The 23,535-nt window shown below is 36.7% G+C and overlaps 1 protein-coding gene across 3 annotated transcripts; it reads left to right on the top strand.

Moving 5' to 3' along the window:
- Positions 1-11,502: 11,502 nt before the first annotated feature.
- inpp5e (inositol polyphosphate-5-phosphatase E) lies at positions 11,503-23,498 on the top strand. Of its 3 annotated transcripts, none has more exons than XM_051894274.1 (11): positions 11,503-11,603; positions 12,822-13,681; positions 16,266-16,389; positions 16,475-16,572; positions 16,661-16,785; positions 19,989-20,108; positions 20,264-20,371; positions 20,464-20,625; positions 20,750-20,865; positions 20,954-21,090; positions 22,137-23,498. In XM_051894274.1, the coding sequence occupies exons 2-11, from the start codon at positions 12,882-12,884 to the stop codon at positions 22,270-22,272; spliced, it is 1,926 nt and encodes a 641-aa protein (XP_051750234.1). In that variant the 5' UTR covers positions 11,503-11,603; positions 12,822-12,881; the 3' UTR covers positions 22,273-23,498. The 3 variants fall into 3 exon arrangements, with proteins under 3 accessions (XP_051750234.1, XP_051750233.1, XP_051750232.1); XM_051894273.1 differs by having other exon boundaries at positions 11,571-11,631; XM_051894272.1 differs by lacking the exon at positions 11,503-11,603 and adding an exon at positions 11,642-11,786.
- Positions 23,499-23,535: the final 37 nt, after the last annotated feature.

Below are 23,535 nucleotides of genomic sequence, written 5' to 3'. Positions count from 1 at the left end.
TTTCACCTTTAAAACCCTCCCCTAACGGGGCAAATCATCAGGGCGAAGTGTAACATTTATCTCGGACCATCCGAGAACGATTTTAAATATATGTGAAACAGAAACATTAAATGATGTAGCTGGGATAACAGTTGGTGTTTTGACCAGTTTAGGAAAACATACATTTTTATACGTGTTTTTTCATATATTTGGCAACGCGAGGGTGACTGACCTCAGAGAAGCGAAGGAGTTTTTTAGTCCTTAGAACCCCACAGCGCCATCTATCTTGATGGTGGATAGTAACCTTTCGCAGTGCTCAGACAGTGACATGTAGGAGAGATGGGAAAAACAGTATCGGAGACACATTTCCAAACCAAGGTTATTATAGTTTTGCATTTTTCATTAGTTTTTATTTTTATTTCGTTTTGACTTTTTGTTTTCAAATTCAGTTTAGTTTTAATTAGTTTTTAAAGTGGGTTTGCTAGTTTAGTTTAGTTTTAATTTTTTGAAAATGCTTAGTTTTAGTTTAGTTTTTATTAGTTTTAGTCTTTTTTTGTAATTTGGGTTATTTGTCAGGGGCAAGATTCAAAAAGGTCAGAAAAAGTATTGTGGAATAATAACTCAACAAAAACATCATACAATTTTAGAAAATATTCATTCAAAAATAAAACCAGTACATAAAATGTACAAACCCGATTTGAATCACAGCTTATATAGTGTTTTGACATCGACAACCCAAGTGCATTTTACCTCAAACTTGCGACTAGTTAACTTTCTAAAGTAGCAATTGCTTCTCGGGTCGACATTAACACACTGACAAAATTATATTTAGAATTAAAAATATTTTTATACCACTTTTTAATGTGTAAAGGTGTTCACGAAATACCAACCTTTAGCGAACTTGCTTTCGACGTCGAACACTCGTTCTCATGGAGACGTGGTGTGCAAGGAGGGGAGGGGCTGTGTGTGTGTGTGTGTGTGTGTGTGTGTGTGTGTGTGTGTGCGCGCACACGCGCGTGTATGTGAGAGAGACGCGAGAGTGAGAGACGCAGGGAAAGGGAATGCAGCTGAACGTTATTTGCTCTATGAAAGACATTGACAAAGACGAAAACTAAGGACATTTAATCTATAATTTTATTTTATTTTAGTTAGTTTTGCCAAATACACATTACAGTTTTGGTTAGTTATCGTTTTTTTGTAATGCCTCGTTTTTATTTTTATTTCAGTTAACGACAATGTTTTTTCCCACCTAGTTTTCGTTTTTTCGTTCGTTTTCGTTAACGATTATAACCTTGTTCCAAACACGTTTAAAATTTTGGGGGAAAGAATACTAAACCCCATACAGCTTACATTATCATAGTTAATTTCTAAATCTTCTAAATTATCATGATCAAAACTTTGTTGAAAAACCTGTTGTATACAATCTATTACATGCCCTTTGCCCTCTGATGGATAGTTTATACTTTTTAGCAAGTAAAAAGCCTTTTAGTATAATTCTAAAAAGTATGAATCTATTTCATTTCATGGTATACATCTTTGTGCTGTGAAATCTTTAATGATTTAATGATCTGTAAACATAAGTATAATTTTTTTTTTTTTTTTTTTTTTTTTTTTTTTTTAAATATTATCTTACTATGACATATTGGGAAATATAGAGTGACAACAGATATTTATATGCATTTTATGCAAGTAGTCTGCTATACTGTTTGTTATTAGAAAAGTTCTTGAAATTTTATCTTACTTTTTAGCCATGAATAACAACATCTGCATCAAAATGCATATTTTTGCTCAGTTTGGGCCTCTGAATAAAATTAAGGTGTTTTTTTTTTTGTTTTTGTTTTTTTACTTCTTGAGTGTGAGCTCCATGTCCTCACTATATCACATGGGCCATAAAAGCCAGATTTATAATTTTATACATCTGGCTTTTATGGTCCATATGATATAGTATTTATATATATATATATATATATATATATACACTACCGGTCAAAAGTTTGGAAACATTACTATTAAGTCTCTTATGCTCATTAAGGCTGCATTTATTTCATAATAAATACAGAAAAAACAATAATATTGTGAAATATTATTACAATTTAAAATTATGGTTTTCTATTTTAATATACTTTAAAATATAATTTATTTCTGTGATACAAAGCTGAATTTTAAGCATCATTACTCCAGTCTTCAGTGTCACATGATCCTTCAGCAATCATTCTAATATGCTGATTTGATACTCAGTTATTATCAATGTTGAAAACAGTTGTGTTGCTTAATATTTTTATGGAATCTGTGATACTTTTTTCAGGATTCATTGATGAATAAAAGGTTAAAAAGAACAGCATTTATTCAAAATATAAATCTTTTCTAACAATATAAATCTTTACTATCACTTTTTACAAATTTAACACATCTGTGCTGAATAAAAGTATTAATTTCTTTAAAAAAAAAGAAAGAAAAAAAATTACTGACCCCAAACTTTTGAACGTCAGTGTATTGTTACAAAAGATTTCTATTTTAAATAAATGCTGATATTTTTAACTTTTTATTCATCAAAGAATCCTGAAAAAATATAACAGGTTATAAAATAATATTAAGCAGCGCAACTGTTTCCAACATTGATAATAAATCAGCATATTACAATGATTTCTGAAGGATCATGTGACACTGAAGACTGGAGTAATGATGCTGAAAATTCAGCTTTGCATCACAGAAATAAATTATATTTTAAAGTATATTAAAATAGAAAACCATAATTATAAATTGTAATAATATTTCACAATATTACTGTTTTTTCTGTATTTATTATGAAATAAATGCAGCCTTAATGAGCATAAGAGACTTTTGACTGGTAGCGTATATATATATATATATAGTAAAAATGTGATATAGAAAAAAAAAATTGAGCCGTTTATTGAACCTTTAGACAAAACATAAAAAGAAACTCTTAAAAAAGTTTGCGTGCTTTATGTTTTATGATACAAAACATAAAGCATGCACATTTTTTTTAAAAAGTTTCTTTTTATGTTTTGTCTAAAGGTTCAATAAACTGTTCCATTTTTTTTTTTTTTTACTGATGTATTCGTGTATTCAAATATAGATTTGGAATTAAAAAGTATAGGCCTATTTACTGTATATTGTTTTAATGAAAATCATTTTTTATGTAGGCCTATTCATGTATCGAGGACACAATAATAGAGCAGAAAACAGAGGTTTGAGTACATTTTCCTGGTGCTTTCAGTTGTAATTTCTTATGGATGGTGCAGATCCAGTAAATCTTTATGGATAATCAAGAAAATGTAGGCCACACACACACAGTAATTGTCTGGTCTATGACTAGAACCCACTAAAGCATTGTGTGATACAAATGTACTATTTATGTTATGTCTGTGTTATTCTCCTCGTTACCACTCCCTCCGGATTCCTTTTCCAGTCTCCTATTTCCCAAGAGTGTGTCTCCAAATACCTGTAAGACAAAGAGAATCCTCAAGTCATTGATTACAACTACATACTGGCGTTATATACCTGCCTTGGACTGATCCCCTTCATCTGCTCAGTTGCTGTTAACTGCAAATACTCTCCTTGTGCACTTCTGCGTCAGATCATTAATAAATCTGTGTTATTGTTTACTCACTACTCTCAACAAGTCTGTGTTTCCTGACAGGCTTACTCATTACATAAAGGTATATTTAACTTTAAAAATGAAAAGAAAAAAGTCTGAAAAAATGATTAGGCTATTAATGTGAAAACATATGAGTTCCACTCAGGTTCACATAGGTGTCATAGCAAAAGTGTAGGCCTAGTTCTTCACATTAGTTTTGAAAAATGTATCTATTTTTTACCATTTGAAACCTAACAAACATGATATATGAAATGCTTTGCTAAAGTGTGCTTGAGACAATAAATGCTACACTTTGTTTGATATTGTGTTATAGGCTAATGCAAAGACATTCATCCATTTTGGTGGTCTTAATTGCCCAAGTATAGCCGGTTGCAGGCATCCACTGTGGCTGTGTTTGCTAATCTGCTTGCTTCTAATGGGTTAGTCAAATCTCAAATGGCATAGTTAAAAAATAGATAGTGTCCCCTATTTACTTTATCCCTGCTGATAATTGGTTTGTACAAACCTGACTAGGCTCATGGATGGATATGTTCAGATCTGCCTTTATATTTAAGTTATTGGCAATACTTGTTGACATTAGATAACTTAACTACATTGGTTGACATGAACTAATAATACTTATAACGCATTTATTAATAATACTTAAAGGTACACTATATAACTCAAAATTTACATACTGAGCGAGTACATCATGAATCAATCTTCCAAACCGTGTTTCTGTCTTATCCTGAAACGTACGGTAACGTTACGCCTAAATAAGTGTTTATATTCGGACTATTTTAGACGGGCGTGGCGATAACCGCTGCGGAGTAACCCAGTACCTGCGTGACTCGTCATATCCAAACAGAGAGCAGTATGTTAATGTTCTTCCGCAGCCGGTAGAGCGCCAAAACTTAGGCTAACAAAGATTAATAGCTTAACTAGCCTACTGTGAGAAATATAAGCCTATTGCTAATTATTTGTAAATGTTATTTAATTCATTAACTGATGTTAACAAAAGAGACTTTACTTTTGATTTCTTACCATTATAACCTCCTCTATAAGAACCTCGTAGGTCATCGCGACCCAGCAGAAGTAACTTAGTAGGCTAATATCCGTTGACTTGCTTAGTTGAGTGATCTGTCTTGCTTATAGGCCTAAATAATAATAGTAATAATAATAATAATAATAATGGTTTAAGACCATATGCACGTGTACAAAGACCAACATTTACAGGTTATCTTTAGATGTTCGTTTTATTCGGCGCTGGAATGCGCTCTGTGTGGACGGACACCCAGGAAAACAAATCATTTGTATGTATATATTTTTATATTTGTAAATAGTTTTATATTTATATTTTTTATGAAATAAAATTGTTTAGAAAACTATTTATGACAATATACATGAATTGACATAATTTGTTATATAATGTGCCAAGTTAAGCCAAAATTAATTTTCATTTGCTTTTCTTGCGCACGTAAAGAACATTAAGCAAGGGTAGTTTTTTTTTTTTTTTGTGTGTGTAAGATTTATACTGCAGTTTACCAGAACAGCGGAATATTTCAGGCCTAACGATATGTTTTAGTAGTATGTTTTAAGTTTTTAAGTCAAATAACTACTTGGTAAATGTTTTTCTAAGCTTGTGAAATTGACAGATGAAATCAGGAGGTTTTCTCATAACTTATGCTTTTGTAAGACAACCCGTTTAATCACTCCCTATGACACACCAGATTTTAAACTGATACCTGTTACCTGAAATTGTAAAATCAAATTATTATCTTATGCTTTAACTAAATTCCAAACCATAAGAATGGGGAATGTATTTAAATGCAAAGACAATAACAAGAATTAAAACGTGGTTGAGATATACTAGAAAAATATTTTTATTTTGAAAGGAACCATGAAACACGTTTGAACCGTTAGTAAACAACGTTTCTGAACATATTTTCACAACATACTTCGAAGTTCGAACACAGACTTACAGTTTCACGTGAATAAGAAAGTGTGAGAGTCCATCGGTTTACATTCTGTTGGTCTTCGATGCTCTCCGAGGACAGTATTGGCGCGTGTGCGCCCAGTCTCCGGTCGCAGAGCAGAAAGGACAGACATAACTTCGTAGGATCGGGCAGAGGATCCGTCCGTCTCGGGCTTTCAGTCTATGACTCATGTACACCTCCTCACTCTCTCCATTTTGCAGACAGAAGCCGCAGGTGTCACGGCGGTGGTCCCGGCTGGAGGAAGAGACATTGGTGCTGGAGGTGCTGCTGGAAGAGTCGGTTCTCTTGATGAATCGCTCCGCGGGGCACTCACGCGCAGTTACGGCTTGCCTTTCGTCGCGATGCTCCTCCAGCAGTTGGGATAGAGTCCTGCTAAGATTCATATAGTCCCGCCACATGAGGAAGTCGTCAGCTGCGGGGATCGTCTTGCGAAGATCGGTCGGAGAGGAGGACTGCATCATGTCCAGTGTCAGTCAGTCAGGTGTGTGTCACCCATGACCCCTGATCAGTATTTATAGAAGAATCGTCTAAAGATTCCAGACAGGAATGCGGTCTGTCTGGGGCACTGAACACCTGTCTAATTTGCGTGACCCCCTGGACGTCTTGCTTGACCGAGGTCCTCACAAGGTCACTGCGTCAAGCTCGCGCTTCGGTTCATTGTTTTGATCAATTAGCTGCACGTGCCAGACTGAGTGCACGACGTGCGTCTAGGAACATTTAAACATTGTATCATTTTCAGAACCGTGCACATTCATTTTGGGGGGCAGGTGCTCAAGTGAGAAAAAAAAGCAGTCTTCTCATAAAAAATACATAAAAAATGAAGTTAGTTACGTACTGTAATACTTACAATTTTAAATTAGGCTACATTCATATATATTTATTTATTTATTTAAATAAATAAATGTGTTTTTTTTTGTTCAATTCGCACAATCAATATTGTGCATTATTGACAGAAATTACTATTTATTATTACTGTTATTATTTAGATGTATTTACACTGCAATTACAGTAGCAGGAAAAATGTTATGAAATTAATGTTTTAAATGTGAAAATTATAAATATAAAATGAAAAATAAAATGATACTTTTCTGTAGGCTATATGATACTTTTATATAAAACTGAAACCGCCAGTATGTTATGTACTAGCATAGCATACAGATACCTGATTAACCCGATAGCTTAGCTTATACATGCATTTGAACTTACCTTACATGTATTCACAATAATCTTTCATGTAATTACGTATTAAATTAGGTGTTAAATGTCCAAATATTTCAGTTAGCCTATGAAAATAATGTAATGATGTTCAATTATAAACTTAGGCTATTATTATTATTACTATTATTAACAGTTTATGAAATGAAATAAATTATGTTCAGTTTGTTTTATTATGCACTATATAAAAGCTACACAATATTTTAAATTAAAGGGTTAGTTCACCCAAAAATGAAAATTTTGTCATTAATTACTCACCCTTATGTTGTTCCTATCCCGCAAGACCTTCGTTCATCTTTGGAACACAAATTAGGATATTTTTGATGAAATCCAAGAGGTTTTTTATCTTCCATAAAGCAACGAAATTGCCACATTCAAGGTCCAGAGAAGTAGTAAAGACATCGTTAAAATAGTCAACGTGACTGCAGTGGTTCAACCTTAATGTTATGAAGCGACGAGAATACTTTTTGTGCTCAAAATCAAAACAAAAATAACAACTTTATTCAACATTTTTTCTTCTTCCCTGTCAGTCTCCTATTGGTTACACATTTGTTGTTGGTGTCGGCCCGACTATCTTCCAAACAGTGTTGTTGAAAAAAATACATACCCCACCTGTAAATCCCCCTCGAGAGTTGCCGCTTGCAGTCAGGGAGGAGCTGAAAACAGAGACGTAAAGTCAAACACTTTCTGCTTGCTGTAGTGAAGCTTGTGTGGTGTTTGCATACTTTATCAAAGATAAGTGACGTTTCAGAGATGTTTTCATTCAGTACTTTATGTACAGCTTAACAGACCAATTGTGCACATAGTGGTGGCAGAAAAATAGTGGTAACAAGTGGGGGAAAATGGGCAAAATCCACAGGATAAGAGAAAAATGTTTTGTTGGATGTCAGAATCGGAATGCAGAAAATATAGTCTTCATTTTTATAGAATACTGTCATTGAAGACGCCCTTTGAAGCTAAACGCAGACACTTTTGTTGCAAGTCACAGACTGGACTGATGAGACCTGCAATGATTAGTCTATTATTAAAGCATTAATTTGATGTAAACAGTAAGTCTACATAATATTCACAAATGCAGTTCATAGGGGACATAAATACACAGCAGTTACAGCATGAAATAATATTTAAACCTATAACATTTTACACAAATAACTTTTAAACATAGCCTATGACAATTCTGGCTTTTTTCTTGCATCTGTGTGTTTATATTTCCCAATTCAGAATTTATTAGTTTATATCACATTTCGGAGCGGAAAAAAGCAGGATATAAACTTGCAATTCTGAGGAAAAAAGACAGAATAACCAGTATATCTCACAATTCTGTTTTTCCTTCTAGCAATTGTGAGATATAAACTCGGATTTGCGAGAAAAGAAGTCAGAATTGTGAGATGTAAACTCTATATTAATTTTTTTTTTTAAATAATTCCATGGCTTCCACAGACTGCTACTGTAGAACTGTCATTTTCTGCCACCAGGTAGGCTCCGCCCACAAAAACGTCATTGCTGTTTGCAAACACAAAATAGGTCTATACAGCATCTGTTTGTACAAGAATAAAGTTCAGCATAAGCCTATACTATTTAAATACCATTGAAGTTGGGTCTGTTTTTTATAGACCCTCAGCGCTGCATGAAGTTGAGCCTAAAGTGTTCATTGAATGCCCCCTCAAAGCCACTTGAAGGCAAGCCTGCAACCTTACCCAAAAAAAGCGTAAGGCTAGATAACACTGCGGTAAGCAGGGAAGGAGATCAGAGGCCATTTTTTTTAAATGGATGTCAATGGAGAACAGGCTTAACTATGCTGAATAAACCGTGTATAAAATTTTGAATATAACTTAAAAGGCTGATTCAGAGAACTCATTTTGAAAACTTAAACTCAAAATTATGTCAAGGGAATCATATGTGAAAAATTTGTTTCTTTTTTTTTTCTTTTGTATTGTTTATGATCGTGTCATTTTTTTTTTTACAAATTGAAACAAGAAGGGAAATGTATTGCATAATTTTCAGGAAGTACCAAATAAGGTAATTTACATTTAATGATTATTTCCAGAGTGAATTTATTACTCAAAAGGTGAACTCAGAGTATCACTAGTGTTGGTTCGTATTTACGTCTTCAGTTCAGAGTAAACTGAAAGAAATAAGCGAATAATACCTAGAAGGGAAGAATCAAGTGTTAATACCTCAAGTGATGTAAACATTATTCAAGAAAAGGTGAATAGTATTTGAGTCCTCCTGAGGCAATCTGAAGTCATTGCAAGTGCAACCTGTATGGGAAAAGGAGAAAAATATTTAAGAATAGAGTGGTGGAACTATGATGCATTTTTGTAGGCCAAAACCCAGAAGCAAGTTAGCATTTTAGCACTTCTGGTTCCATTGTCAAAAGTCATTGAGTTTTTTGAATGGGTTTTTGGTTAAAAGGCTGAAATAAAGTCCATGGTTAACACAAGCTCAAGATACTTTCATGTTTTATTCTACAACATAAAATACATCAGTATTAACCTACCTGTGATTTTTTTTTTTAAGCTGTTACATGTCTTGAAAATGACGGTTGCTAACAAGTGGCTAAATTGGACTACAGAGGCTGTCGGCGACATTAAACGTCATCACGCCGAACAGGTAAGCTCAGGCCTTAGATAAAGACTGAAAGAGTTGTCGGAAGCTTAATGGTGGTGATGCTGAAATCGTGCGACCGTGATGTAGTTCGCTTATAGCCTACCTTTAGCTTTTTGCTTGTGGCGACTGCATTTAGGCTTCAAAATTCATAAAAGCTGTGTTCATCAGTGAAATTATCTTGATGGACAAAACTTGTAAGTATCATAAACTTTTGTTGATGACAGAACTTATTTTTTGAGATAATCCAAAAGCCTATTGGAAAATCCTATTGGGATTGTGTCGAGGGAACTAGCGTGATGCTAACTGCAGATTGGCTGAGATGGTTCTCACTGCAGAACACAAGATCCAGGGGGCGATCCAGATCCAACTCTTCCCACTTTACATATAAGAAGCGTCCCGCTGCAGCCTGCGGTGAACATCTAACCCGGCCCACGTCCATGTGTGACGTCAGAAGCCAGGCCAATGCCATCCTGCAGCTGATTCTTAAGATTTTATTGGTCATGTCAATCACAGTACTAATTGCCTACACCAAACACTGATCCCTAAACCTACCCATCTCCACCCCCGGATCTGGATCCAACCTCGCCCCCTGGGTCTCGTGTACTGCAGCGAGGAGCTACTAGATTGGCCTACAAAGTGACGTCATAGTTTCACCACTCTATAGACCTTATGCGCCAGAGAAACAAGCACGCCGCCATCTTTATAATATTGTCTTTGAACTTCCGTTTTCGCGGTAGCTCTGTATATTTCTATGGTATCGAAGAATCAAAGAATAATTAGCTGGTGAAGTGGATTTACTTGTTGTAGAGTTAATGAAAGTTATCGTGAGCATTGTAATGTTTAAAGCAGATGTCTTAACAAATGTCAGTCGACCAGGAAGATTTTAAAACGAGCAGTTCATTCATAAATATGTAAGTTCGCTGTGGAAATACAAACTGAAAGACAAAAGACAACGAGCGCAGCGCTGAAAAGGGGCGGGGCTACATAAGGTCTATATCAGAGTAATACAATTGATATCGAAAAAAAATTTTTACTTTCCCCCCCTTTTCTTTCTTTCTTATGAGATATTGTTTTTTTTTTCTCGTTTATGCATTCCAGTTAATGTGTTAAAATATCAGGTTCTAACAAAATAGATAATATATTCAGTTGAACATAATTAGTGTCTGAGTGATTCATTATTGTTGTAAGCTTATTCTCTATAGGCGAATCAGATTTTCTGATAGAGCTGGTCTGTACTCAGATCGTACTGTGTCTGCAGCAGATTTTGCTAAGGGTTACACTAGGTGCTGTCACGATAACCGCAAAATTGTAGTACCACCATACTGAGAAGCCAACCGCAGAGGAATGCAAGCAACTGTGATGTTCACGTTTTCTTTTTCCATAAGTCTATGCCCTCTCCGAAGAGGAAAGCATTACATCTTTCATAACTCAGACTAAAAAACCTGCCACCTTGTACTATTAAAAATATATGTGCTGTCTAGTCACAGTCCAGTCGCCCCGTGACACAGAAAAATGATACTGTTCACTGAACACACATTGACCCTTTAGAGCAGGGGTGGGCAATCTCGGTCCTGGAGGGCCACTGCCCTGCATAGTTTAGCTCCAACCCTGATAAAACTCACCTGCCTGTAGTTTTCTAGTAATCCTGAAGACATTGATTAGCTGGTTCAGGTGTGTTTGATTAGGGTTGGAGCTAAACTCTGCAGGGCAGTGGCCCTCCAGGACTGAGTTTGCCCACCCCTGCATTAGGGGGACATGCTATCATGCTGGAAAGTACACCACCATCATAGTCACACACTACAGCGATACTGCAAATTTGATTCCAATATTTTAATATAGAGCTCGTGATGGTGTCTGTAGGAAACTCAGAAGCGAATACCTGGAAACTCTGTGTATCTTCAGCAGGATTTTTTTATTGAGTACATGCTGTTTGGTCACTGCAGACATCAAGTATAACTAGGGATCTGTACACTGTAGCTTTATATACATTTTAGAGGGCAGTGCTTGGAGATAGAGTCAAAGCACCTGGGAGACAACCTTAAAGCAAATGAAGAAGCCTCACTAGTCCTAATCTAATCAAAGAAGGACCAATTAACTCGATTAGAAAAAATCGCACGATGGCGCTGTTCCATAATACACTACTGCGGACTGTCAGCACACCCTCTTGAGAAGTTGTTGGTTGCTTTGGTTGCTAAGGAAGTCAAGTAAGTTTGCCTCTTCAGCGAACTAGAGGTAACGGAGAGTTATTTCATATTTAAAATGCGTCAGTTTATTCTTCACACAAATGTATCTTAATATATTTTTAATCCCATCATTTCATTATTTATATTTTGCAAAGATAAAACGCTTCATCTTACAGATGTGTGAGTGACCATCGTGTGGCATCAGTGAGTTTTACATCGCTGTGAGGGACAGAGATTTCAGTCAGCTGTAATCATTGATCATAATGGTTCATTATTAATGTCTTTTAGTCTTAATTAAGTATTAGTTAAAAGTTGGATACCAGTATTAATAATAGTAATGTTTTTGTTGGTACTGTTTGTAATGTTGTTACTAGTAGCCCAATGATTGTTGTTGATAATTTACGACGTCCGTTTAATACGTTTTACGTCTTCTGCTAAATAAACATTTCGGTAGATTAATAATTAATGTTTATTATTCCGTTAATGTTTTTCATGTAGTCTTACGTAGGACTAATTGTCTATGGTTTATGTAATTCTGCAAAACTAGCTGTTAACAACAAACAGGTTTATACGACACCTTTTTCAACTAAAACCGGAAAACTTTTTATCCATTTTGGCCGTTCATTTACACGACAATGGCGTTTTGGGGGCCTGAAAACGCAAACTTTTGAAAACGGGTTTCAAAGTGCACGTTTTTGAAAACGATACCGTTATCGTCTGTATGTAAGCTAACGTTACACAAAAACGCGAATTTGTTTTGAGAACGTTATCTTTACGCGAAAAACGTTTCCGTTTTTAGTACTTCGTTATCGTGTGTAAACGTACCTTGAGTTTGATTATTTAATCCAATTTTCAAACTGAAAATGTAAAAATTGTAAGGCCGGGTCAAATTTCCACAAGGAACATTTTTCTGTTTTTGTAGTGCCGTTTTCCAAGTAAAGCTTTTTGGAAATTATACAATTTTTTTATTTAATGACTTCAAAAGTTTTCTCCCAATATTCTAATATTAGGTAGAACAAAACTTATTTAGTGGAGAAAATTCCATTTACATTTTCATTTATCAGACCCTTTTATCCAAAGCTACTTACAATAGAGGAGCATAAGCATTTTGCCAAATATATAATATAGAATGTTAACACAAAGAGAACTTAAGTTAGTATTTTAATAATGTATTGTTAAACAATTAGATCAGAATAATCAGAATTTATCTATAAAATAATTTCCTCACTTTCTCCACAGGATGTAATCAGTTGAGTACCATGGGGCTTGTTTACATCTAAAACCAAGTTTGCCAATAGGATGAGTGAGCATGGAGACAGCATTGTCCCGTTTAACCCCGCAGAACTCAGGTCAGGAGAACCAGCTTGTAAAACAGATATTACTGTTCTAAGTGTAGACCTGAAAACAGAGAAGAGCAACAAGGAAGAGCTCAAAGACATCAAGAAGCCATATGATGGTACCAAACTGCTTCAGGATGAGCATAACAAGGACACCAAGTTTAGTCCATATCAGCCTCGACCTCCCTCTCTTCCGAAGCCCACGGGATTGGGCATGGGGGGTAAAAACATCTCATTTGAGGAGAAGGTGAGGGGGAGAAGATTGAGGAGCAGCCAGGAGAGTCTCACGGACCCAGGAGAGACGGGCTCTTCCACTGATTCGCTTAAAGACACCACCTCAGTGAATGGCCAGAGCCTTGCATCTGGACGTCCACTCGATCTCCCACCCATGGAGACACCACCGTTCATGATTAGGACCGGAAGCTTCTCCGAGACTGACGTGTCCCCTTGTGAGCATTTTGATCTGAATAAAGAGCGAATTAAACCATCCAGAATTATTCTGTCCCCACTGCAGCTCACTGGGACATGTCCTCCTCTGGAGAACAGCGCAGCCTCCGTGTCCTTAAGGACAACTAATCGGATTGACAAGGATTGTTTGGATTACAGTGTGGTGGGGAGAAAGGGGCGGTCGGAGAGGCTTCAGAGGAATCTGAGCGATAGCCGGCTGTTAGACACCATGGTGTCAGACAATACCTCTGTCCATTCCATGAAGTCCACCTATAGCGTTCTGAACCCCATCAGACCCCGGGATGTGAGGAACAGGTGAGAAACTTGTGTTTTTTCATTCGTTTCTTCTTTTCTGCAGCTTACTTGTAGTTACCGCTCAGCATATCCTCTGTTTTAAGATCACATGATCACGTGTCATCTTGATGAGCGTCTGAAGAGTTCAAGTGTTTGAGCTTTTTTCATTTTGTTTAAAGCAGAATGTGAGAATTATTGTGTGAATGCATGAACCAAATTCAATGTTTCACAAGGAAGTAAATCATGAATAATGTTCCTGCAGGAATGAGCACAGGCACTTGGTGTTAAATAAGTCGCTACTTAAAGAGTCACCTGAACAGTTTTAGTTGTGTGAAGTGAAAAGTGAAGCTGGATGTTTAGAGAGAGATTGAAGAGGAAGGGTGAAGCAGTGTAAATGCAAAGGGCATTAATGGATCAGTGAGATGCTTGTTCAGAGCACCTACTGTAACTGCATCAGACCATTCATTCATGTTCTGCTTGAAAGTGAAATGACTAATACAAGGATGATATGAAATACAGTATCTAACTATTAGACAATTCATGTGCTGATTAAAGTAATGGTTCACCCAGAAATAAAATTCTGTTGTCATTAACTAACCCTCATGTCGTTTCAAATGCATATGATTTATTTCTATGGGACACAAGTGGAGATGTTTTTAAGAATGTTCTTACTGTTCTTTTCCATACAGTAAGATCATATTGTGACCAGGGGCTTACACTAAGCTATCCTAAGCACTGATATTACATTTTGCCCGATACCGATAAGCTGCTTATCAAAAATTAATTACTTTTATGTTATGGCTGGTGTTAAAGGTGTATACTATTTTGCATAAATAAATAAAAACTTAACTAAAACAATGCTACAAGTAAGTTTAGTCATATCAATAATGTGCAATATGAAAAATAGGTATTTATGATGACATTTAACAGTCTTATTAATTCTTAAGTTCTTAATAAAGTTCTTAATAAGTTCTTAATTAAATATCCAGTCCGTGTTGTAGGGGATTAAAGGCAGGAACACACCAAGCCGACGCCGACGAACTAGTGGTGACGAAAGCAGACTGTGGGGTTGGCTCACGTCGGGAGCATCTGGGTCCAAAGTTGCCCTGACACACCAAACCGACGCTCGACAGCCAATAGCCAAATAGCACGTCCGTTCTGCGCCTGCATAAGATGAAATGCCTTTCCGTACCAGCAGGTGGCAGTAGCTGAACAGCCAATCAGAATGATCAGATGGCCCGACGGACCGACGAGCTCCGACGTCGAATCGGCCGAAAAAAAGCCGACGAGGAACAACTTCAGCCAACGTTGCGGAACACACTGAGAAAACTTAGTCAGCCGACGAACAAAAGCTGCCCGACGGCCAACCGTCGGCTTGGTGTGTTCCTGCCTTTACAGTTAAGACCCAAGACCAGATATGATGAATGATGACCAGAAGTCAGAGATGCAGTCAACTGAAGAGAATTTTACTGAAGAATAGTTTGCAGTTTCATCAGCAGAAGTCAACTTCACACTCAGCAAGGAGATTGTTGGCCGCTGTCCATACACAATACTCAATACAACAGCAATTATACTTCTACACAGGTCACTAAACTACATCATTACTTTAAGTTGAGTGATTCTGATTCACGAATCGGAGTTTCTAGTCTCCAGTTTGTCTGTAAGATGATCATTACATCTCCCCTGGGTGTCAGTTGTTCACCTCACGAAAATCAGGTCCTGTAACAAAGAATACTAACACACAAATACAGATGCATAGTAAAGAGTCAAGCTCTAGCTCTCATCAGGAAACTTTACCAAAACATACTGATAAGCTGTAGTTTCTCTCAGTGAGAGGTTCAGATAATATAGTCATTATTCTCTAGTGACTGAAGATGAAAAATAAAGTAAATGCTTTAACTGTGAATTGGTCGCATAGGATCCAGGCCTGAGTGACCCCAGTGACCTAGGCTGTCATGGTCAGCTAGAAGAATAAATATGTTTTAACATGTGTTAGTTGCTTCTCTCACAAAGAGAGACCACGTTCCAGTGAACAGACATGTAATTCTATAACGACCTAAATTTCATAAGCTTGAAGAAGTTATTCAAATCAGTTAGTATTTAGAAGGTTAAATATTGATTTAATAACTTGATCAACAAATCACTCAAAAGGATATATATTGAATCAGTAGTGGATTCCAGAATTCAGCCCTTGAGTATCGACTCCTATATCTAAAATTGGGCAGTACAAATACATTAAAAATTCTCTAAAGTTGGCTAATAACCAATATGGTACTGATTTATCTTGCATCCATATTTATATTTGCAAGGGTTTACTATACTTGAGAGGTTTGGTTCCCACAATGTAGGGTTTACCCAGACCACACACAATCTGCAGTTTTTATGGTACTTTTACTTTTTAGATTAAAAAAAAAAAAAGTAAATCCTAGTCACTGCATGCTTTCATTGTGTGGAAAAGGGCAGCATGACCATTCAAAACATTTTGGTTAAGTCATCCTAATGCAGTTTATATGAATACATTGTCACATATTATAGAAAAAGAATTTCACAAAACTTTTGTTCTTATTTATTGTTTTCCTGAAAATATACCTGCTTTTGGTTTTAGGAGCTTTCTGGAGGGCAGTGTTTTGGGTAATGGTGCCTTGCTGGGGGCAGAAGAGCTAGACCGCTACTTCCCAGAGAGACGACTTGGTATCTACGTCGCCACATGGAACATGCAGGGAGAGAAGGTGTGAAACAATACTGTCATTTCTCATGGTTGGTTTGTTGAAGTGCATAGCAGCTGTAGCTTAAAGCTCTCACTCTCGGTCTCAGGGGCTTCCATACAACCTAGATGATCTTCTGCTCCCAACTGACACAGACTTTGCACAGGACGTCTACATTATAGGAGTTCAGGAAGGTTGTCCAGATAGGTAAGATTTTGCTTTTCACAGCTTTTTTTTTTTTTTCTTGTCTTTTCGTGATGCTCAGCACATTAACTCTCTTCATGTTTGTCCACAGGAGGGAGTGGGAGATCCGCCTGCAGGAAACTCTTGGGCCGTATTACGTGATGCTGTATGCAGCAGCCCATGGAGTTCTCTGTCTCACTATATTTGTCAGGAGAGACCTCATATGGTTCTGTTCAGGTAAAGCTTGTTTGTTTGTTTGTTTTTTCAAATTAATATGATATATTATGCAGTACCATTCAAAAGTTTGGGGTCTTGATGTCTAATATTTTTGTAAGAAATCTCTTATGCTCACCATGGCATTTATTTGTGTCACAAATACAGTAATTTTGTGAAATATTATTACAATTTAAAACAAGTTTTCTGTTTTAATATATTTTAAAATGTAATTTATTCCTGTGATTGCAAAGCTGAATTTTCAGCATCCATTACTTCATTCTACAGTGTCACGTGATCCTTCAGAAATCATCTAATATGCTGATTTGTTCAAAAGAATACAATTGCAATTTTTAATGTAGGGGTGTGCACGAATAGTCGAGTATTTGATATATAATAATTATTCAAAAAATAGAAATACTATTCAAATTTTGTTACATGTTGCTTTGCTGGGCGTAAATGCAGTGAATTCATGATAAATCCTGAGCACGCAGACTAAAACTCACAGTTATAACTAAGTGCATTGGGTGGCGCTGTAGGAGCGTGTAAACAAGATTGTATTTCATCACAGAATGTTGTTCTGCCTCAAGGCGCAGCAAAGTTTGGAATTACTTTGATCAAATGAATCAGCATGTCGTTTGGAAACATTGTCGGGTGAAACTGAGTTTTATCATCACCACCACAATGAGAAATCACATGAAATCCAAACACAGAACCATCATTATTGACCAGTCGAATGAGGAAGACAGCTGTCCATTACTGCATTCATGACAGCCGTACCCCCAGCGAGATAAGAAGATAACTCTTCTGATAGCAAAATGATCTTGTGACATGTTTCATCGAGGGAGACTGGTTTAAGAACAGCAAACACAAAGCGCTGTAAGAAACTTAGCACACCGTTATCTTTGTGTTTCTGCAATTTCTGTGTCGGCGGAGCGTGTTTTCTCTGCAGCCTGAGCAGCCAACTTTCACCCGAGCATGTGGATAGTCTTGTTTTTCTCTACATGACTACAGTATCTCACAGAAGTGAGTACACCCCTCACATTTTTGTAAATATTTTTATCTATCTTTTCATGTGACGACACTGAAGAAATGACACTTTGCTACAATGTAAAGTAGTAAGTGTACAGCTTGTATAACAGTGTAAATTTTCTGTCCTCTCAAAATAACTCAACACACAGCCATTAATGTCTAAACCGCTGGCCACAAAAGTGAGTACACCCCTAAGTGAAAATGTCCAAATTGGGCCCAATTAGCCATTTTCTCTCCCTGGTGTCATGTGACTCGTTAGTGTTACAAGGTCTCAGGCGTGAATGGGGAGCAAGTGTGTTAAATTTGGTGTTATTGCTCTCACTCTCTCATACTGGTCACTGGAAGTTCAACATGGCACCTCATGGCAAAGAACTCTCTGAGGATCTGAAAAAAAGAATTGTTGCTCTACATAAAGATGGTGTAGGGTATAAGAAGATTGCCAAGACCCTGAAACTGAGCTGCAGCACGGTGGCCAAGATCATACAGTGGTTTAACAGGACAGGTTCCACTCAGAACAGGCCTCGCCATGGTCGACCAAAGAAGTTGAGTGCACGTGCTCAGCGTCATAGGTTGTGTTTGGGAAATAGACGTATGAGTGCTGCCAGCATTGCTGCAGAGGTTGAAGGGGTGGGGGGTCAGCCTGTCAGTGCTCAGACCATGCGCCACACACTGCATCAAATTGGTCTGCATGGCTGTCATTCCAGAAGGAAGCCTCTTCTAAAGATGATGCACAAGAAAGCCCACAAACAGTTTGCTGAAGACAAGCAGACTAAGGACATGGATTACTGGAACCATGTCCTGTGGTCTGATGAGACCAAGATAAACTTACTTGGTTCAGATGGTGTCAAGCGTGTGTGGTAGCAACCAGGTGAGGAGTACAAGGACAAGTGTGTCTTGCCTACAGTCAAGCATGGTGGTGGGAGTGTCATGGTCTGGGGCTGCATGAGTGCTGGCGGCACTGGGGAGCTACAGTTCATTGAGGGAACCATGAATGCCAACATGTACTGTGACATACTGAAGCAGAGCATGATCCCCTCCCTTCGGAGACTGGGCTGCAGGGCAGTATTCCAACATGATAACGACCCCAAACACACCTCTAAGACGACCACTGCCTTGCTAAAGAAGCTGAGGTTACCTAAACCCTATTGAGCATCTGTGGGGCATCCTCAAACGGAAGGTGGAGGAGCGCAAGGTCTCTAACATCCACCAGCTCCGTGATGTCGTCATAGAGGAGTGAAAGAGGACTCCAGTGGCAACCTGTGAAGCTCTGGTGAACTCCATGCCCAAGAGGGTTAAGGCAGTGCTGGAAAATAATGGTGGCCACACAAAATATTGACACTTTGGGCCCAATTTGGACATTTTCACTTAGGGGTGTACTCACTTTTGTGGCCAGCGGTTTAGACATTAATGGCTGTGTGTTGAGTTATTTTGAGGGGACAGCAAATTTACACTGTTATACAAGCTGTACACTCACTAATTTACATTGTAGCAAAGTGTCATTTCTTCAGTGTTGTCACATGAAAAGATAGAATAAAATATTTACAAAAATGTGAGGGGTGTACTCACTTCTGTGAGATACTGTATGTGAAACAATATAAACCCGATAACTATATGCTGACTCGAGTATATATGTACGTTCTGTACGATATTTGGCGCAGTCTGCTTTTTTTGCTTTTTTCATTTGCTCTGTTTGAGCTTTAATGCTTTTGTTCTGTGTGTGTGTGTGTGTATATATATATATATATATATATATATATATATATATATATATATATATATATATATATATATAAATTTTTTTTTTTTTTTTTTTTTTTTTTTTTTTTACACACACATTGTTTAATGTTTTCAACTAAAAGAAAACCTCAAGAAATAATGTAAGCTTGTTGTGTATATTGCCGCCTTATAAGCTTGTTCAGAAACCGTAAAATAACTTTATTATTATATATATATATAACTAATTTCTCATTAAACTTCATTTAAATAAATGAATAATCAAATATTCATTTTTTTATGAGCCCAAATATTCAAATACAATATATAAAAATGCCCATCCCTATTTTAATGTATTCTTGCTGAATAAAAGTACTAATTTCTTCTAAAAATGTACAGACCTAAAATGTTTGAATAATATAATATAATATAATATAATATAACATAAAATAATATAAAAGTGTCTTTTTCTGCCACTGCAGAGGTGGAACATGCTACAGTGACAACCCGAATCATATCTCAGATTAAGACTAAAGGAGCTGTGGGTATCTGCTTCACTTTTTTTGGGACATCCTTCCTCTTTATTACATCACATTTCACCTGTAAGTGGAATATTTTATACTTAATCCAAGGGCAAACAACCCAATTATATTTTATATGTTAAGTTATATGTTTAAATGAATGTTTATAATGACTATGGCATTAGATTTAAGCCCAGCTAGGAATAAAGCCAACCCAGTCTTTGTGTTTGTTTCAGCTGGAGATTCTAAAGTATATGAGAGGATCTTAGACTATAACAAAATCATAGAAGCTTTGGCTCTTCCTAGAAACCTTCCTGATACCAACCCTTACCGCTCCACCACCTGTGAGTGTTGCTGCTTTTGCCATATTTAAAGATTTTATTGTATATTTATTTTATTATTTAAATTTTATGAACAAAAAATTGTTTATTCTCAGGTGATGTCACAACCCGTTTTGATGAAGTCTTCTGGTTTGGAGATTTCAACTTCCGCCTGAATAAAGCCAGAGCAGAGGTGGAGGCCATTTTGAATCAGTGTATAGGTGCAGATATGAGCCCACTATTACAACATGACCAGCTGTTGAAAGAAATGAAGGAAGGCAAGTGCGGAAAGATGCGAAATTTCAGTCCTGTGTAATTTATGCATTTATCATGTTCCCTTTTAGGGAATATTTGTTCTTTGTACTTTGATTTAACAGGAAGAATCTGTTTGTGCATGTGCAGGTTCCATTTTTAAAGGGTTTCAGGAAGCATCTATTCACTTTCCACCTACTTACAAGTACGACATTGGTTGTGACGTCTATGACACCACCACAAAGCAGAGAACACCCTCATATACAGTAAACTTTTTTTTTTTGCTAATTATATGCTAATATGTCACTATATATCCTATAGTATCGTAGTTGATTTTTCCTCTTGTGTTGACAGGATCGGATTCTTTATCGAAACAGACAAGCAGATGACATTAAAGTCATCAAGTACACGTCTTGCTCATCCATTAAGACATCAGATCACCGGCCTGTTATCGGCATGTTTCAGGTCAAACTTCGTCCGGGTAGAGATAAGTAAGGAGCTGTTTATAGTGGCACATTATAACAGTTGCTCTTGCACTCATTTCTACTTGTACTCTTGAAAATGCATAGTTCGCCCAAAAATTAAAATTCTGTCACCATTTACTCACCCTCCTGTTGTTCAAAACTTTCATTCATCTTTGAAACACAAATGAAGATGCGTTTAATGAAACCTGAGAGATTTCTGTGCCTCCGTTTCACCAAAACTTTCACGGTTCGAAAGTTCATAAAGGCATCGTAAAAGTAATCCATATGAATCCATTGGCTTAATCCAAGTCTTCTAAAGAAGATATGATGAGCAGATTTAATTTATTGATATAATTTTATTCATATGTAAACACTGATTAATGCACATACACAGAGCTTGTCAGATATGGTCAACGGAAGCTTTAGAAGCTGCATTTGTGTTTTGAAGATATGTCATTCCAAACCCATAAGACTTGAGGTTGAGTGAATGATGACAGAATTTTTGGGTGCACTAACTAGTTAAATGACTCTCCAGTTTAACTTTTTTACATTCATGTCATTCTAAATATTTTGGTGGTGGAGTTACCTTAAAAAAGATAATGACAAGGTCAGGTCACCTTTATTTATATAGCACTTTTTACAATACAGATTGTTTAAAAGCAGCTTTACATTGATAACAGGACAATTATGCAACAAAGTTTGTTTCGGCAGCTCTAGAAGAAGATAGTGTCATTGTCCAGCTTAAGTAAGTTCAGTGTTGATTAATTTCCGTTTTAAAAATCATTAGTTATTATTTAGTTCATATATCTATACAGCAGCTCTGGATAAAACAGTGATGTCATCATCCAGTTCAGTTCTCATACAATAGTGTCAGTGCAGTCAGTCAATAATATTGTTGAATATTAAGCGTCCCCAGCACTGGGACAACCTGCTGTTGTGTAGCACTACAAAACAAACCAAGGCAAAGTCAACGCTAGCTTTTCATCAGTTTTATAGAATGGAATGTTTATGTTTCATGAAACATTTTCATGCAGGTTTGATAAACCACTAACTCAGTCTGTTATCCTCCCCAGCATTCCTTTGGGTGCTGGCCAGTTTGACAGGAGCCTGTACCTCGAAGGAATCCGAAGGAGAATCACAAGGGAGTTGAAAAAGAGAGAGGCAGCCATGAAAAACCAGAATAACAGTACAGTTTGCACCATATCCTGATCTTGGACCAATGTGTGAGAGCCATAGGGTGCTAAAACTGATCATTTTAAACACCGAGCTACTGATTTGGAAAGCTGGACTTTCAGGACCAAAGGATAACTCGGTTACTACAGATGTCATGGCACTGAAGTGCACAGCCCAGGGACCAAATGACTGCAGCTGGATGTTTAGCAGCTAGTGTTGGAACTATAAAATATTATGACTTTATGGCCAAGTTTCACAGACAGGGCTTAGATTTAGACAGGATTAGACCTTAGTTCAATTAGGTCATTTAAGTAGCTTTTATAAACATGCCTTAGAAAAAAACACATTATTGGTGTGCATTTAGACAAAACAATGCCACTGACATATTTTAAGATATGTCAGTGCAAGTTGCTTTCAGTTAAGACAGCTCAAACATACATTTTAGTCTAGGACTAGGCTTAAGCCTTGTCTGTGAAACCAGGGGTATAAATGTATAAATTATACTGATCAGAGTAAATTAAGTTAACTGTACTGTACATCCATTATTCCTAATTTGTTTTTTTTTGTATTATTTCATATTCTGGTATTTAACTTGCAAGCCGAAAGTCTGTTCTTTGTATGGTTTTAACTGATAGTGTTTCATGGTCTTGTTAAACCATTAGCTCAACTTCTAAACTTTAACTGACACTCTAAACACCTCATACCAGTACTGGGTAGCTGATCCTCCTAGTTTTATTGGCACCTGGGTCTCACTTTTAAACAGTTTAACAATGTGCTAACAGTGGTACAACTTTTTAAAAGGAAACTGTACTGTAGCATCATTACCAGCAAATATGAGGGAGAATTGGTGTTAGCAGCTGTTTATTTATTGATTGTCATTGATAGGTGAATGTGGTGTATCATGTAGAGAAGCTGACCTTTGGATAAAATGTGTGCAAAATCTAAGTGAAGAGGCACAGACTATACTTGTTTACTGCCTTAACTGTTAAAATTCAGCTTACTTGATGTCAAGTGCGACATGCGTATGGGAGCGGGAACGAACATAGTATTGGTATTGCTTGCGCATGGATCTCAGTGACTGTGATGTAACAGTAAGTCACGCATTCACATCATGAATTTCAGTTCTATTTGTACTGAAAGTGCCTGCGATCTTGCTCATGATTGCCTCAGTGACTTCAAATACATTCTGCTGTTTAAAACCAAATAATAGCCTGTTACAAATATTTGTTTACAATGTAAAGTAATACAAAAACTGACTCATGTATGGTGTTATTTCTTATTTTGTTTCAAGCACACATT

This window comes from Ctenopharyngodon idella, chromosome 5 (genome assembly GCF_019924925.1).
Source record: "Ctenopharyngodon idella isolate HZGC_01 chromosome 5, HZGC01, whole genome shotgun sequence".
Taxonomy (NCBI): Eukaryota; Metazoa; Chordata; class Actinopteri; order Cypriniformes; family Xenocyprididae; genus Ctenopharyngodon; species Ctenopharyngodon idella.
Note: the sequence above shows the minus strand (reverse complement) of the source record. Positions and strands in the feature narration are given on the sequence as shown.

What these genes read in the sequence shown, in the direction of transcription:
- inpp5e (XM_051894274.1), top strand. Translation starts at nt 12,882, where the DNA reads ATGAGTGAGCATGGAGACAGCATTGTCCCGTTTAACCCCGCAGAACTC. An exon ending in CCCCGGGATGTGAGGAACAG is followed by an intron (nt 13,682 to 16,265) that starts GTGAGAAACTTG and finishes TTTTGGTTTTAG; the next exon opens with GAGCTTTCTGGAGGGCAGTG. An exon ending in CCTCATATGGTTCTGTTCAG is followed by an intron (nt 16,786 to 19,988) that starts GTAAAGCTTGTT and finishes CTGCCACTGCAG; the next exon opens with AGGTGGAACATGCTACAGTG.